Source organism: Prionailurus bengalensis, chromosome B4 (genome assembly GCF_016509475.1).
Source record: "Prionailurus bengalensis isolate Pbe53 chromosome B4, Fcat_Pben_1.1_paternal_pri, whole genome shotgun sequence".
Taxonomy (NCBI): Eukaryota; Metazoa; Chordata; class Mammalia; order Carnivora; family Felidae; genus Prionailurus; species Prionailurus bengalensis.
The window spans coordinates 45,177,799-45,193,106 of NC_057358.1; the positions used below are offsets into that span (position 1 = coordinate 45,177,799).

The following is a 15,308-nucleotide window of genomic DNA, read 5'->3' on the forward strand; positions in this document are numbered from 1 at the left end:
CTCTGTGTCCCTCCCCCGCTCATGTTCTGTCTCTGTCTGTCTCTCAAAAATGAATAAATGTTAAAAAACATTTTTTTTAAACCTCCGCTTCTCTGAACAGATCACCTGGAGTTCTGAAAAACAGAATAACAGTCTAATATACGTAATTGTCCATTTGAAAAATATGAAAAAGCAGGGGTGCTGGGGTGGCTCAGTCAGTTAAGCATCTGACGACTCTTGATTTGGGCTCAGATCATGATCTCACGGTTCATGAGACTGAGCCCCGTGTCGGGCTCTGTGCTAACAGCATGGGATCCCCTCTCTCCCTCTCTCTGTCTCTGCCCCTACCTCACTGCCATGCTCTCTCTCTCTCAAATAAACAAAGTGGTTAAAATGGCATACTTTTTGGGGCGCCTGGGTGGCGCAGTCAGTTAAGCGTCCGACTTCAGCCAGGTCACGATCTCGCGATCCGGGAGTTCGAGCCCCGCGTCAGGCTCTGGGCTGATGGCTCAGAGCCTGGAGCCTGTTTCCCCCTCTCTCTCTGTGTCTCCCTCTCTCTCTGCCCCTCCCCCGTTCATGCTCTGTCTCTCTCTGTCCCAAAAATAAATAAAAACGTTAAAAAAAAAAATTTTTTTTTAAATGGCATACTTTTTGTTGTATATATTTTACCATAATAAAAAGACATTTTAAATAAAAACACAACTTTTAAAACTTGAAACTGCAGACCAGAAAAATAAGCAACATAGGAAAGACTAGAAATAGATAAGACAAGCTAAGCTTCTTCTTTTACTTGGGATGAAGATAAAGATATTTTTAAACCAGCACATGAAACTGTGGTATCAATAGACTATAGGAAAGGAGGGGAAGAAAATTAGAAGAAGCATGCAAAATTAAAAAAAAAAGAAATGAGAAGATAGAGAATTCATATGACCGCATTATGGTAAGTGTAAAAATGTCCACTCAATGATCATAATTTTGAAATTCTAATATTAAACAAAGGATCAAAAATCAGATATTTGTTTTCTGCAGGAGACAATAGAAGAAAAATACAGAAATGTTGCAAATATACAGATGGAACACACAGTAATTAAACAGGAAGCAAAGTAACAAAATTAGCGATTTTTTAACGTGGACAAAAGAAAATTTAAAGAAAAAACCTACATGAATGGACAAACAGGGCTTTTAATATAAGTAAACAAAATAATAGTGAAAGTACTGGAAATGCTTGGGTGGCTCAGTTGGTTAAGTGTCTGACTCTTGACGTCAGAACAGGTCACGACCTCACATCATGAGATCAAGACCTGCACTGGGCTCTGTGCTGAGTGTGGAGCCTGATTAAGATTCTCTCTCCCTCTCCCTCTGCCCCTTCCCCCACCCCAAATCTCTCAATAAATAAATAAATAAGTGTAATGACCACAAATGCAATTAAAATTATTAATATTGCTTCAAGTTAAATGCAGCTACATGGGGCGCCTGGGTGGCTCAGTCGGTTGAGCGTCTGACTTCAGCTCAGGTCATGATCTCACGGTCTGTGAGTTTGAGCCCCGCGTCGGGCTCTGTGCTGACAGCTCAAAGCCTGGAGCCTGTTTCAGATTGTGTGTCTCCCTCTCTCTGACCCTCCCCCAGTCATGCTCTGTCTCTCTCTGTCTCAAAAATAAATAAACATTAAAAAAAATTTTTTTAAAGAAAAAGTTAAATGCAGCTACAAATGACTCATCAATCAATCAATCACTCAGTCATCATGAATGAACGCATATCGTCAATTTCAAATTAACACATAATAAACATGGGTGTAAAAAAGCAGTATCATTAATACGGTTCATCTCATCCATGTAAGTTTGACTGTAGCACCATCAAACTCCTTTCAAGAAAACATGGAACATTCACCAAAGTAGGTCATATATTAGGCCAAATAAATCTTTCTTTTCTTTTTTTTAATTTTTTGACGTTTATTTATTTTTGAGAAGAGAGAGACAGAGCATGAGCGGGGGGAGGAGAGAGAAAGAGGGAGACACGGAATCTGAAACAGGCTCCAGACTCTGAGCTGTCAGCACAGAGCCCAACGTGGGGCTCGAACTCACAGACCGCGAGATCATGCCCTGAGCCGAAGTCGGACGTTTAACTGAGCCACCCAGGTGCCCCCAAATAAATCTTATTCCTAGGCCAAGCATCATACAAATATGTTGCCTGACCCAACTTCAATAAAATAAAATATCAACACAGAAGCTACCTTTACAAGTCTCATATAGCTAGAGAATCATTCCGTTAATTCTTGAATTAAAAGGAAATTACAAGGAATATTTTGAAGCTCTTTGAGCTGATTGACAGTATAAAAACTATGTGTCAACATTGCAGAACGTATCTAAATCAATATTTATGCAGAAAATATATAGCTTTGAATGCATTTACTAAAAAAAAAAAAAAAAAAATAGAAGCTAGAAAAGAACAACCAACTTTTGCTTTCAAGGGTACAGAAAACCAGATGTCTGGAGAAATCCCTCCAGTCCAGAATACATTAAAAGATGGGAAAACAAGTTCATAATTACATTAAGTGCATGGCTCAGCTGCCAGGAAAATTTTTAAAAAATATTCTCAGATGCCAAAAATGGTGGGAAATTGCAAATTTTGAGGGGAAAAAGAAGGGCTGAAAGTAGTGGGGGGAGGGGCATTTTCAACCTCCTTTATACCAGAACATACATTTTATTTTATTTTTATTTTTTTAAATTTTTTTTTAATGTTTATTTATTTTTGAGACAGAGAGAGACAGAGCATGAATGGGGGAGGGACAGAGAGAGAGGGAGACACAGAATCGGAAGCAGGCTCCAGGCTCTGAGCCATCAGCCCAGAGCCTGACGCGGGGCTCGAACTCATGAACCGTGAGATCGTGACCTGAGCTGAAGTCAGACGCTCAACCGACTGAGCCACCCAGGCGCCCCTAGAACATACATTTTAAAGGACCATGCGCATGGCGGGTAGGGTACCTACCTTGGGCCTCTCCACGGTTAGAAGTCAGATTGAATGCAATCAATAAAGCAAGACTCCTGAAAGGCAATCCCTTAAAAGCAAATGAAAAAACTCTGGATGCCTAACAAAAGTTTAAAATTAGGGGTATTTACTTCTTGATCGCACTGAATTGAAGGGAGAATGTAATAGATCTGTTATTCTGAGAATTTCCGAGAATAAACTCTCCCACAAGCATATTTGTGACCAGAATTGGTACCACCAGTGCAGCCTAGAAAATCATGAACTGAAAATGCAATTTAAAGAAGTACAGGACAGGTGGTATCCCCCCGCAGCCTCACAAGCAAAGTCACATCCTTTCTGGCAGAGGGCACTGTAAAGACACTTTACTGCTGGGAGTTCTTTAAACAATCCCCACAGGTACAGTTCTAATGAAACCAAGTTCCAAACAGAATCACAAAACATCCGACGACCCGGAGTCAGAATCAAGCCAGTACACGACAACAAGGAGAGAAACAGATTCATAAATACGGAGAACCAGCTGATGGTTGCTAAGGGAGAGGGCAACATGGGTGAAGGGGATTAGGAGGTACAAACTCCCAGTTATAAGATAAATGAGTCACTGGCAGATAAAGCACAGCGTATGGAATGTAGTCCGTAATGTGGTTTTATGCTTTTGGTGGTCAGCATTTTATATTGTATGCAATTGTTGAACCACACCCCAAACTAATTTAATATTATATGTCAATGATACTGCAGTTAAAATTTGTTTAACTTTTTAAAAAGGTTTTTATTTACTTATTTATGTTGAGGGAGAGAGAGCATGAGCAGAGGAAGAGCAGAGAGAGAATCCCAAGCAGGCTCTACACTGTCAGTGCCGAGCCCGAAATAGGGCTCTGTCCTACAGCCCATGACATCATGACCTGAGCCAAAACCAAGAGTAGGTCACTTCACTCACTGAGTCACCCCGGCACCCCTAAAACTTTTTAATTAATGAAAGTAAAAAAAAAAAAAGAGTACAAACAATTAACTAAATTATCAGACCTGCCAAGGCAGTAAACATTTAGAGTTGGTACTTACAGTTTATGAAAACTCTGGAGAAGGCTGTTTTTTATCATTCCTCAAAGAAAGTTAACCAAACAGATTTTTTTTAATTTTTGTTTTTACATTTATTTATCTTTGAGAGACAGAGAGAGCACAAATGGGGAGGGGCAGAGGGAGAAGGAGACAGAATCCAAAGCAGACTCCAGGCTCTGAGCTGTCGACACAGAGCCCAATGTGGGGCTCGAACTCACAGACTGTGAGATCACGACCTGAGCCGAAGTCGGACGCTCAACCGACTGAGCCACCCAGGCGCCCCCCAAACAGATTTTATATTCATGTATCCTGTTTTTTCTTTGATTATATTTCCCTGATTACTTCAATTATTGCATATATTACAGAAAATTTTGAAATTTACAAAACGCTAAAAGAAGAAAACAAAAATCATCTATAATCCTGCTGTTTGTGGATAAAGGACTTATCCATCTAGTTTACATATAAATGTAATCAAAACAAATTTTTAAGCAACGTACCTATGTATCTATACCTGTCTATTTTGAAATTTGTCTTGAAATCCACACAGAAACATGTTAACACTAGTTAGGTAAGTGTTACAAATATGCACAGTCTTAATTTCTCCTTCGTACTCTGTGTTTTTGAATTTTAGGTGCAGCGAAACAGTTTGATTTTATAATCAGACAAAAAAAAATGGATGAAAGGAACATACGCCAATAAAAACAAATCAAATGTTTTTCAAAATAGCAGTGGAAGAAATCGTAAATGTAAACAAAGGGATTTGAGTTCATATACATTACAAACTTATTTCCACAAACACCACAAATTAAGGTATTTACTGAACAGCAAATTAAGAAAAAAGATCATAACATATATGGCATAATGTTAAATATATATATTGTCAACTTGGTAAGAAACATTACAAGGCATGAATAAAAAAAACAGAAGGAAAACAAATGAACAATTCTCCCGAATTATATGCCGTTGGTTAATAATTCTGTACAAGTGCTTAACTTAGTTAGTGATCAAATATATGCAAATTAAAAAGATGTTTTGTGGTCAAAGTAATAACTTGAAAAATAATAATCTTGAATGATTTTGAGATTAAAATAGGGTGGGTCATGTTTCTCGCTATCAAAATATTAGCTTGCTGTTTCTACGGGGCAACTTAGCAACTGCGAGGAATTTATCAAGTTCTTCCATATTGGAATTTTAAAAAATGTTCTATTTATTGATTTTGAGAGAGAGCGAGAAGCAAGCAGGGGAGGGGGAGAGAGAGAGAGAGGGAGAGAGAGAATCCCAAGCAGGCTACTGCCTATCAGCCCAGAGCCCACACAGGGCTCGAATGCACGACCCATGAGATCATGACCTGAGCCGGAATCAGAGAGTTGGACACTTAGCCAACTGAGCCACCCAGGTGCCCTGATATTGGAATTTTTCTTTAAAAAATGATTTCAAATACTGCGCTCTCTATATACTAGTCATGCTGGACTTTCATTTCCTGCAATGCCCTCTACTCCTTCTTGCTTTGACACCTATGCACCCACCCCAAATCTCTCCTGTTCTGCCCACCTCACTCTTAGGCATTATTCAGATCTAAAACAAAACAAAACAAAAACATTTCAAGCTCAATGACACCTTCTCTACACGCAGGACCAAATCAGGTCATTTGCTTAGCACACTTTAGTTTTTTTTTCTCTCCCAACACCATAAATAGAATTGTTTATTATTTGCTATTTATTTGCTTTTCTACCAGAATATCTTACTCATTACATTGGCCTCTTGTTCAGTACTATAGCCTCGGCACCTAGCAGAGTTAGTGTTCAAAAACTATCAAATGAATTAAGCCCTTATATTTAGATATCTTCTAGGCCCCAGGCCATCATATAGGGTCCATGGACTTTTACAAGTTGCCAAAATAGGTTACTCAGGTCACATTCTGGGTTGGATACAAATATTCACTTTAAAAAATCAGCATTTTAGGGACACCTGGGTGGCTCAGTCAGTTGAGCGTCCAACTTCGGCTCAGGTCATGATCTCGTGGTTCGTGAGTTCAAGCCCCGCATCGGGCTCTGTGCCGACAGCTCGGAGCCCGGAGCCTGCTTTGGATTCTGTGTCTCCCTCTCCCTCTCTCTCTCTCCCCTCTCCTGCTTACACTTCTGTCTCTCTCTTTCTCTCAAAAATAAATAAAACGCTAAAAAAAAAAAAATTGAAAACCAGCATTGTAAATGTCTGTGAGCGCAGGTTTGTGTGTATGAATGTAAATATGTGTAAGACCCTAGAGCAGAGCATCTCACACTTCACACTGATTCTATGCTGGCTTCAGTCTTGTGTCCCTCAACACAACTCAGTGACCCTGGTGAGTCCTTTGGATCTGTACTTCTAGCAGAATCTTCGCTCAGCTCAACTCTAGTTGGTTCATGATTTTGCTTCATCTCAAATGAGTGGGTTTGAAGAATATAAAGACTCGTTTGATCAGTGCTCTGATCCCCTGTCCCCCATGTAGACTGCTTCCTGAGCTATTTCCTACAGAACACCTGCTGCTGTCACTACTGCTGCTCCATCAAACACATGCCAGTTAAAAAAAAAAAAGGGAAAAAAAAAGAACATTAAGATTTAAACAGTGAAAATAAAAGTGATCTTTTAAAAACTTTAAAATGCACACTCAAAAGCTGCATCTCGGTCTCTGTCTCTCACATCCACATTCTAAACAGCGAGATCGATTACAATTTCCTTCGTCCCGTCTTCTTTTTTCTACGGGTCTTCTTGGTGAAAGGCTGTTAGTGCTTCACGGAAGTCAAGTCAAGCACCGTGAAAACTCTAGTTTGAGGTGCTTATTCCCACCAGTGAAACCCTTACAGTGAATAGTCTCCAAGCTGTTTCTCCTCTGAGAGGTGTGTGGAAAGGCGTGAGTGCACGGAAACTGACCGAGCCACTGAATTTTCATGGTGAAGAGTGAAATTTCCTACAACGTAGTCAAAATAATTATGGGAGAGTTTAGTGACGCTCAATAACACAGGTACATCCGATGCGAGTATGTCGTGCAAGTGGAACAGAACTGCAGGGGCTTCCTCTTCACTAGAATATTCCCCTAGAACATCCATTTCTCCCCACACAGTCGCCCTGTCTTAACAGCACTTGACCTGCTGCAATACTCTCAGAGAGGCTTGCTTTAGCTTGCTGTTTCCGAGAATGAGGATAAATGAGTGACCCCAGGGGTACAAGACTGTGGTCATCATACCAAAAATAAACAGCAATTTTTTTTCTGGCATTGTGAAGCATGCTATTTCTATGGCCAGGCCTATAAAATGCAAGATAAAGAGGATGATAAAAGATATCAAAACTTTCATGGCTTTCATATGCGCTTCTGTACTGGGGTCTCGGAATCCAGTGACATTCAATTGCATCCGCCTGCTGTGTCTCCAAAGGGAAATGATTAACAGGAAACACGTAATCAGGAATAGCGTGAAGAGGAGAAGGACTCCTACGTTGACCAAAATCTGCTTAGTAAAGAACTCACTCTTCGGCATGTTGAGCTGCCAGGTTGCGTTTCCATTCTCCACTTTACTGTCGCTAAGAATCTTCACAATTTGAGGGAACGTAAAGAGCCATGAAATAAACAAGGATCCCATCAGAAGGGGAAGAACCCAATTGATTCTACCCTTCAACCAGAGAAACATGTGGTGGGAAAAATTTGCTATCTTCAGGAAGTAGAAGGTGCTGAGGCTGGTGGCAAACCAGATGTTTGATTGATTGATAATTATCCATAAGTAACTAATATAATCAATTAGGTGACCAGAAGAGTACATATCTGGAGAGAATATCTTTATAAATCCATCTACAGTTACTATCAATATCAGACAAATTCTGGAAGTAGCTAAGCCGGTGAGGATGAAGCCAATCATAGAAAACTTTTTGTTCTTCACACAGTCCATACAGTTTACAAGTCCAATAAATCCATTCCCTAAAACCCCCAGGACTGATTCACTAACTGCTATAAAAATGAGAAGGCCTTCCACTATGCTTAGCATATCTGCCGATTCCCAGGATAGCTTCTGTTACATCTGTTTTAGGTTACCTGCTGCAGAATGAGACAAACGCTGGCTGCGTGATGGAAGAATTATGCTCTTCTCTTTCATTACACGAAGGCTTGAAAGTGCCCCAATAATGCCTTGTGATGGAATCTGAAACGTCTTCATGGAGACCCCCTCAGGGACATCTATAAAACTTAGCCAGCCTGGAGAATGTGTGTCCAAACTGAAGGCTTACGTACAATTTGTTAAGATGCAAATGAAAGTTTCTGTGTTGGGGATTTCACTTGTCCTCCCGGGACTATTTTGCATTTGTTAGCCTGAGGTGTGGAGTAGGAGTGCCCAATGTGTATCCACGGGAAACAACACATGACCGAAACAAAACTTGGACTTCATCTTTTCTATATCAACTATAACATCATTTATGTTGTGTTTATGACAGTTTAGATGTACATAAAGGAAAAAAGTAGTTGATAGAAGTGACAAATGAATTTAGCCAGTATAGACACTTACTCTGAATAATCAAAGGCATACAGAAACATATCTTCAGCATTTTCCTGAGAATTTAGGCAAGGTATATTTCAAGTTTCAATATAAAGAGGACAATAGGTTATAACTCAATTGTATAGAAACACTAAGCACTTGTTACTTTGTGTTACAGTAGGTATTAAAAACAATTAAAACATTAATGTAATACACTTGAATAATAATTTAATAATTTTGCTGCTCTACTAAAAACTTAAGCTCAACTCTGGCTATGCTGAATTTCACAAATATTATCTTACAAAATTGTTGCTGGGTTTTTCGTCTCATAAGTCATTCCATCTATGAATGCAGAAGATTATGTTGACTGCTTTTGATTTCAAAGGCTTTCATTTAATAATCTTTTCATCGAGGCTGTTCCACTTTTTTTTTTTTTTTTTTTAAAACATTTATTTATTTTTTGGGACAGAGAGAGACAGAGCATGAACGGGGGAGGGGCAGAGAGAGAGGGAGACACAGAATCGGAAACAGGCTCCAGGCTCTGAGCCATCAGCCCAGAGCCCGACGCGGGGCTCGAACTCACAGACCGCGAGATCGTGACCTGGCTGAAGTCGGACGCTTAACCGACTGCGCCACCCAGGCGCCCCGAGGCTGTTCCACTTTGATGGCATCCATTCATTCATTTAGTCAATGAGTATTTTACTGAGTGTCTAAATATATTATGCTCTCTCCTGGACACTGAAGAAATAAAATGGTACACAGGACCTCAAAGCTTGTGTGATTCATAGAGTTTATATTCTGATGGAGGAAGCAGGAAACAATTACTTAAATCAATATATTGTTTTTATATACTTTTAAAAGTAACACTTGACATTTTTTTGTGTGTGACGTTAATATGTTCCCAACGCTGTGCTAAGCACTTTATGGTCATTTTCTTGTTTCAATTTCGCAAAACACGCCTTTAAAATAGGCTCTCCTATTATCTTCATTTTAAAAATGAATAAACTAAGCTTTAGAGATGAGAACTCCCACTCATCTCGGCACAAACTCTGTGCAGAAAATTTCACAATGAGCTCACAATAAAATACCACCAAGCATAGGAACAGACTATGCATGCATGAGTTAGGAAAGCAAAACAAACACGAACAAGCAGCAAACTTAGGCTTTACATGGACTGCACATACTGGAATTGACAGATAAGATATCTGCAGATGCAACAGCTATGTATGAAAAGTTTTAAAAAAAATAAAGGGTGCAAAGGCAATTTCAGAGAAGAACAAAACTAAGATACTGTCAGAAAGAAATGGGAAACATTTGGGGACAAATCTTTTAGAAATAAAAAATAAATGATATTTGGGGCACCTGGGCGGTCAGTCAGTTAAGTGTCTGACTTAGGCTCAGGTCATGAACTCACGGTTTCGTGGGTTCGAGCCCTGCGTAGTTGCTCTGTGCTGACAGCTCAGAACCTGGAGCCTGCTTTGGATTCTGTGTCTCCCTCTTCTCTCTGCCCCTCCTCCCACTTGCTCTCTGCCTCTCTGTTTCTCTCAAAAATGAAATGTTTAAAAAAATTCAGTAGGGGCGCCTGGGTGGCGCAGTCTGTTAAGCGTCCGACTTCAGCTAGGTCACGATCTCGCGGTCCGTGAGTTCGAGCCCCGCGTCGGGCTCTGGGCTGATGGCTCAGAGCCTGGAGCCTGTTTCCGATTCTGTGTCTCCCTCTCTCTCTGCCCCTCCCCCATTCATGCTCTGTCTCTCTCTGTCCCAAAAATAAATAAACATTGAAAAAAAAATTTTTTTTAATAAAAAAAAAATTCAGTAAAATAAATTCTATTCCATGGAAATGTGCTAAACACTCCAAATAAAAGACTAACATTAACAGCCAGGATTGTTAAAACCATTTGTTTATTTATTTATTTTTAGGGAGGGGGAGAGAGAGAACACAGGAGACCAGGGGAGAGAGAGAATCCCAAGCAGGCTCCATGCTGTCAGCCCAGAGCTGGACAGGGGGCTGGATCTCACGGACGACGGGATCATGACCTGAGCCGAAATCAAGAGTCAGACGCTTAACGGACTGAGCCACCAGGCGCTCCACTGTTACGGTTTTCTAGAAGGTACAGATCTTGCATATATTTTAAAGTTAGGTACGTCTATCTTTCCCCTTACATTTTCAAGCTCTTCCTCTGTGATTCAAAACGCCTTCTTGAGATTAAATGTACAGCTTTATTTTCTTTTAGTGCTTTTATAGTGTTCATTAAATAAATTTTTAAAAAATTAAGGTGTTAAGCTCACACCCCCTCTTCCCCCCCAACCACCACCAAATAGTTTCCGTACTTACTAAGGTTCTTGGTTGCATAATCAGAAACTAACTTAATTTAAATGGAAAAATAATCTTTTAGAAGCTTATGCGTAACTCACAGAAATGAGAAATAGACTGGAAAATCAACCTGAGGCAATAACCAGGGCATATACAGGTAGCCTGCAGCCACGAGAAGTCGTTGTAGGTCGTCGCCTTCCCCACTGTCATGGGACACTCATGTCGTGACTGTAGGTTCACCACCTTCTCACCAGGAGCTTTCGTGGTGCAATATGAAACTGGCCCCTGTATGCAGAAGTCAGGGAGAGGCCCAAGAAAGAGGCAGGCCAGTCCATGTTGACAATGGGCAGTTTTAATAATAGCAAAGGGAACTTACCTACAAAGCTTGCCTTGGGCAGCAGCAAGACAAATGAATCCCTGTACCCACTCTCCAAATCTGAAGAGTTTATAAAGAGGCCCTAATGGGGCTCATACTCCATGCATCTGCTTTCACCATCACATCACCAACTCAAGACTGTCCCAAAGCAGTCTCTGGGAGTGGAAAAGCCAAGTGGAACCCACATTCCAAGTACAGGAGAGGGAGTGAGGAAGCCTCCAAGTGTCTGGGCTCAGCTCATGGGTCAATTGGTGTCATATCTTTTCTCCATTACCTTCCCCAACACTCTACTCCTCCTGACCAGTTCTTACAATCTTTTACACCCAACTTTTTTCTCTTTTTTAATTTGAGAGAGAGAGAGAGAGAGAGGACATGTGGGAGAGAGAGGCAGAGGGAGAGAGAAACTTAAGCAGGCTCCATGCTTAGCCTGGAGCCCCACCCTGGGCTCAATCCCCCAACCCCGGATCATGACCTAAGCCAAAATCAAGAGTCGAACACTCAACCAACTGAGACACCCTTTGTCCCAACATCTGCCTCTTTTGCAATGGGCCCTGAGTGGTCAGCAAGGGGCTATATTAGCATGGATGTGGTTCTTATGGAAGCTCTCTGGCTGCCTTGGAGGCTGTGAGAGAAAACACAGGTTAGGACAATAATTTTTCTTCAAATGTTTATTTAAATTCTAGTTAGTTAGCATACAGAGTAATATTGTTTTCAGGAGTAGAATTTAGTAATACATCTTTCCTGCATACAGAGTTGACATTCTCATGTCCTTTTCTTATCTTAGCTTGTCTTTCAACTTCTAGACATGAGTTTCAGCCTTCAGCCAGGCATCAGTGGCCAGCTAGAACTGCCCATCATGGAGGCCAGACCACTGGCCAGACCACAGTGCTCCCTTCCTTGCCACAGTGAGTAATGTACTGTGCACTGTCCCACCAACAAGTGCATTTTCTGGCATCCCTTTGCTCACGAGGTGGTCCATATGTATCTGATATATGGGCCACCTCTCCCCACCTAGAGGTTGATGGCCAATTCGAGATCTCCCCATAGAATGCCTCTTTTCCAAGGCCCATTTCTTTAGACTCCTGCCTGGCTCACCAATTGTAGGCTCACAACCCTCTTAGAAGCTTTCCTGGAAACTGGCTCCTGTATGCAGAGGAGAGGGAGAAACCAAAGAAAGAGGCAGGCCACTCTCCATGTTGGTAGGTGGCATTTTAATAACGGCAAAGGGAATTTAAATACGAGGCTTGTCTTGAGCAGTAGTAAGACAAATGGGTCTCCACACTCACACTCTAAATCTTAGAAGCTTATAAAGAGGCACTAATCGGGCTTGGTCACATACACCATGCAGGTGTCTCACTCTGTTTTCAACATCACATTACTATCTCAAGGCCATATCGTGGGGCAGCCTCTGGGAGCAGAAAAGCAAGTGGAACCTATATTCCAAGGACAAGGGGAAGGGTGAGGAGCCTCCAAATACCCAGGTTCAACTTTTGGGTCAATTGGCAGTCACATCTCTTTTTTTGTTTTTCTTTTTATTTTTTATTTAAAAAAAAATTTGTTTTTCAACGTTTATTTATTTTTGGGACAGAGAGAGACAGAGCATGGACGGGGGAGGGGCAGACAGAGAGGGAGACACAGAATCGGAAACAGGCTCCAGGCTCCGAGCCATCAGCCCAGAGCCCGACGCGGGGCTCGAACTCACGGACCGTGAGATCGTGACCTGGCTGAAGTCGGACACTTAACCAACTGCGCCACCCAGGCGCCCCTCTCTTTTTTTTGTTTTTAATGTTTATGTATTTATGTATTTATTTATTTATTTATTCACTTATTCATTTATTTATTCTTGAGAGAGAAAGAGCAGTCACATCTTTTTTGATCACGTTTCCCAAGCCATCACCACTGCCATCATTAAATTCACTGCCACGAAAAAAGAACACTTGACTCATTTGCAGTCACTCGAAAGAATCTCTAACAGACACGCATCTTTGGATCACTTCTGCAAGGTTCAGAGGAAGCTATCATCTAAAGGGAGCTCTTAGAGGTCAGAAAAAGCAGCTGCCTTGACTCAGATCCAATCCTGTATAAATCATTTTCATTGTATGACAGATTGTTGCTGCATCCACCTTGTGATATGGTCGAACTGAGAATGTTCATTTCATGATGGGTAGCTCTGGTCTCATAGTCACTGGGCATCCCTTGGTTAGGTGTACAATCTGTACTAGGGTTTAGTAACACAGCATGAGTAGTTGTCTCTGCAGAAGGCAAGGCCTTATCCCAGTATTCTTAGGGTTCTGGGCGGAAATTCCATCAGGGCTTTCACATGACATCTTTATCTACCTCTCATAGCATTGACTCTACAAGGTCATGTGGCCCAAGGGCCAGGACAGCTTGCACCACAGACTGGACCCGCTACAGAGGCCTCCTTTGCTTCGGCCCCTTTCTCTCTTGAACACCTTCATTGAGATTAGCATAGCTTCCCCCTTCATTCATTCATGGCCTTGTTCAAATGCTACCTTCTCGGTGATATTTTTCTTGGCCATCCTATTTAAAATTGCAACACCTCCACTCTCCTGCTTTATTTTCTTCATTGTAGTTATCAATATCGAATATAGTTTATTTATTTTTATTATTACTCACATATGAGTAGAAAGAGGAGGGTATTTTGTTTATTTGTCTACAGCTATATCCCCAGTAGGCTACCAAAAATGAAATGCTCAGCTAGTATGTAATTTCTCTTTGGAACTTCTTTGAAAAACCTGTCAATGGACTTCCGGTTTCTGGTTCCACATGTAAGGAGCTTGGAAGTCACTATGCCACCTTAACAAGTATAAAACTGAACATTATATTTAATGTACATATATATGTACACTTTTGTGTATACTTTGCTCAACTATAAGTATACTTGTATACTTGTGTATACTTTGCTCAACCATAAGTATACTTGTACACTTATGTATACTTTTATATAGACAGCAATAATACAAGGGATGGAAGGAGTTATGATTATTTTGTAATTTTAAAGTACCTGCATTATGCACGAAGTGATGCCATGTTATTTGCAAGTGGACTTGGGGAGAGCCTGGCTGGCTTAGTCGGTGGAGCGTGGGACTCTTGATCTCAGAGTTGTAAGTCAAAAATCCCACATCGGGTATAGAGATTATTTAAAAATTAAAAAAAAAATCTTTGGGGCGCCTGGGTGGCTCAGTCGGTTGAGCGTCCAGCTTCGGCTCAGGTCATGATCTCGCAGTCTGTGAGTTTGAGCCCTGCGCTGGGCTCTGTGCAGACAGCTCAGAGCCTGGAACCTGCTTCAGATTTTGTGTCTCCCTCTCTCTCTGCCCCTCCCCTGCTCATGCTCTGTCTCTCTCTGTCTCAAAAATAAATAAACATTAAAAAAAAACTTTTTTAATCTTAAAAAAAAGAAAGTGAACTTGGATTAATTGCAAATGAATATTGCAAATTCTTAAGCAACCATTAAAAAAGGTAATTACAAAAAAAAAGAAGTATAGCGTATATGGTAAGCAAGGAGAGAAAAGGGATTATATAAAATTTTCAGTTGAAGCCACAAAAGGCAGAAAAAAGTGGAAGACAAATATAAGAATAAAGAGCAAGGGCAACAAATACAAAGGAGTAATAAATATAATAGACATTATCCAACAGTATCGATAATCATTTTGAATGTTAATCATCTAAATGTACCACCTAAAAGATAGAGACTGTTAGATTAGATTTAAAAAAACCTGAAATATGTTTGTCTAAAAAAAAAAACACTTTAAATATAAAGACACATATAGATTAAATGTAAATGAATAGAGAAAAATATACCAAGCTAACACTAATCCAAAGAAAGCAGAAATAGCCGTACTGAAGTCTGGTCTGTTTTCAAAGCAGGGAAACTTATCAGGAAGATCATTAAATAATGATAAAGGGGTCAGTCTCCAAAGAGACATAATAATCCTTAACACTTTAATGCCCAAAAAAAGAGCATCAAACTACACGAGGCAAATGCTGATAGACCTGCGAGGAGAAACAGATGGATGAATACACAATAATAGTTTGATATTCCAACAGTCTTCAATAAAGATGGACCAATCTAGCAGGCATAAAATCTGTG

General features: G+C 40.6%; 1 protein-coding gene across 1 annotated transcript; it reads right to left on the minus strand.

Annotated features, from left to right (window-relative positions):
* Positions 1-7,124: 7,124 nt before the first annotated feature.
* LOC122473698 (taste receptor type 2 member 10-like) lies at positions 7,125-8,160 on the minus strand. Its single transcript, XM_043564313.1, has one exon. It carries the CDS (start codon positions 8,025-8,027, stop codon positions 7,125-7,127), a length of 903 nt encoding a protein of 300 aa, XP_043420248.1. The 5' UTR covers positions 8,028-8,160.
* Positions 8,161-15,308: the final 7,148 nt, after the last annotated feature.

Excerpts from the sequence above, each read along its gene's own strand:
- LOC122473698 (XM_043564313.1), bottom strand. The coding sequence starts at position 8,027 with ATGCTAAGCATAGTGGAAGGCCTTCTCATTTTTATAGCAGTTAGTGAA.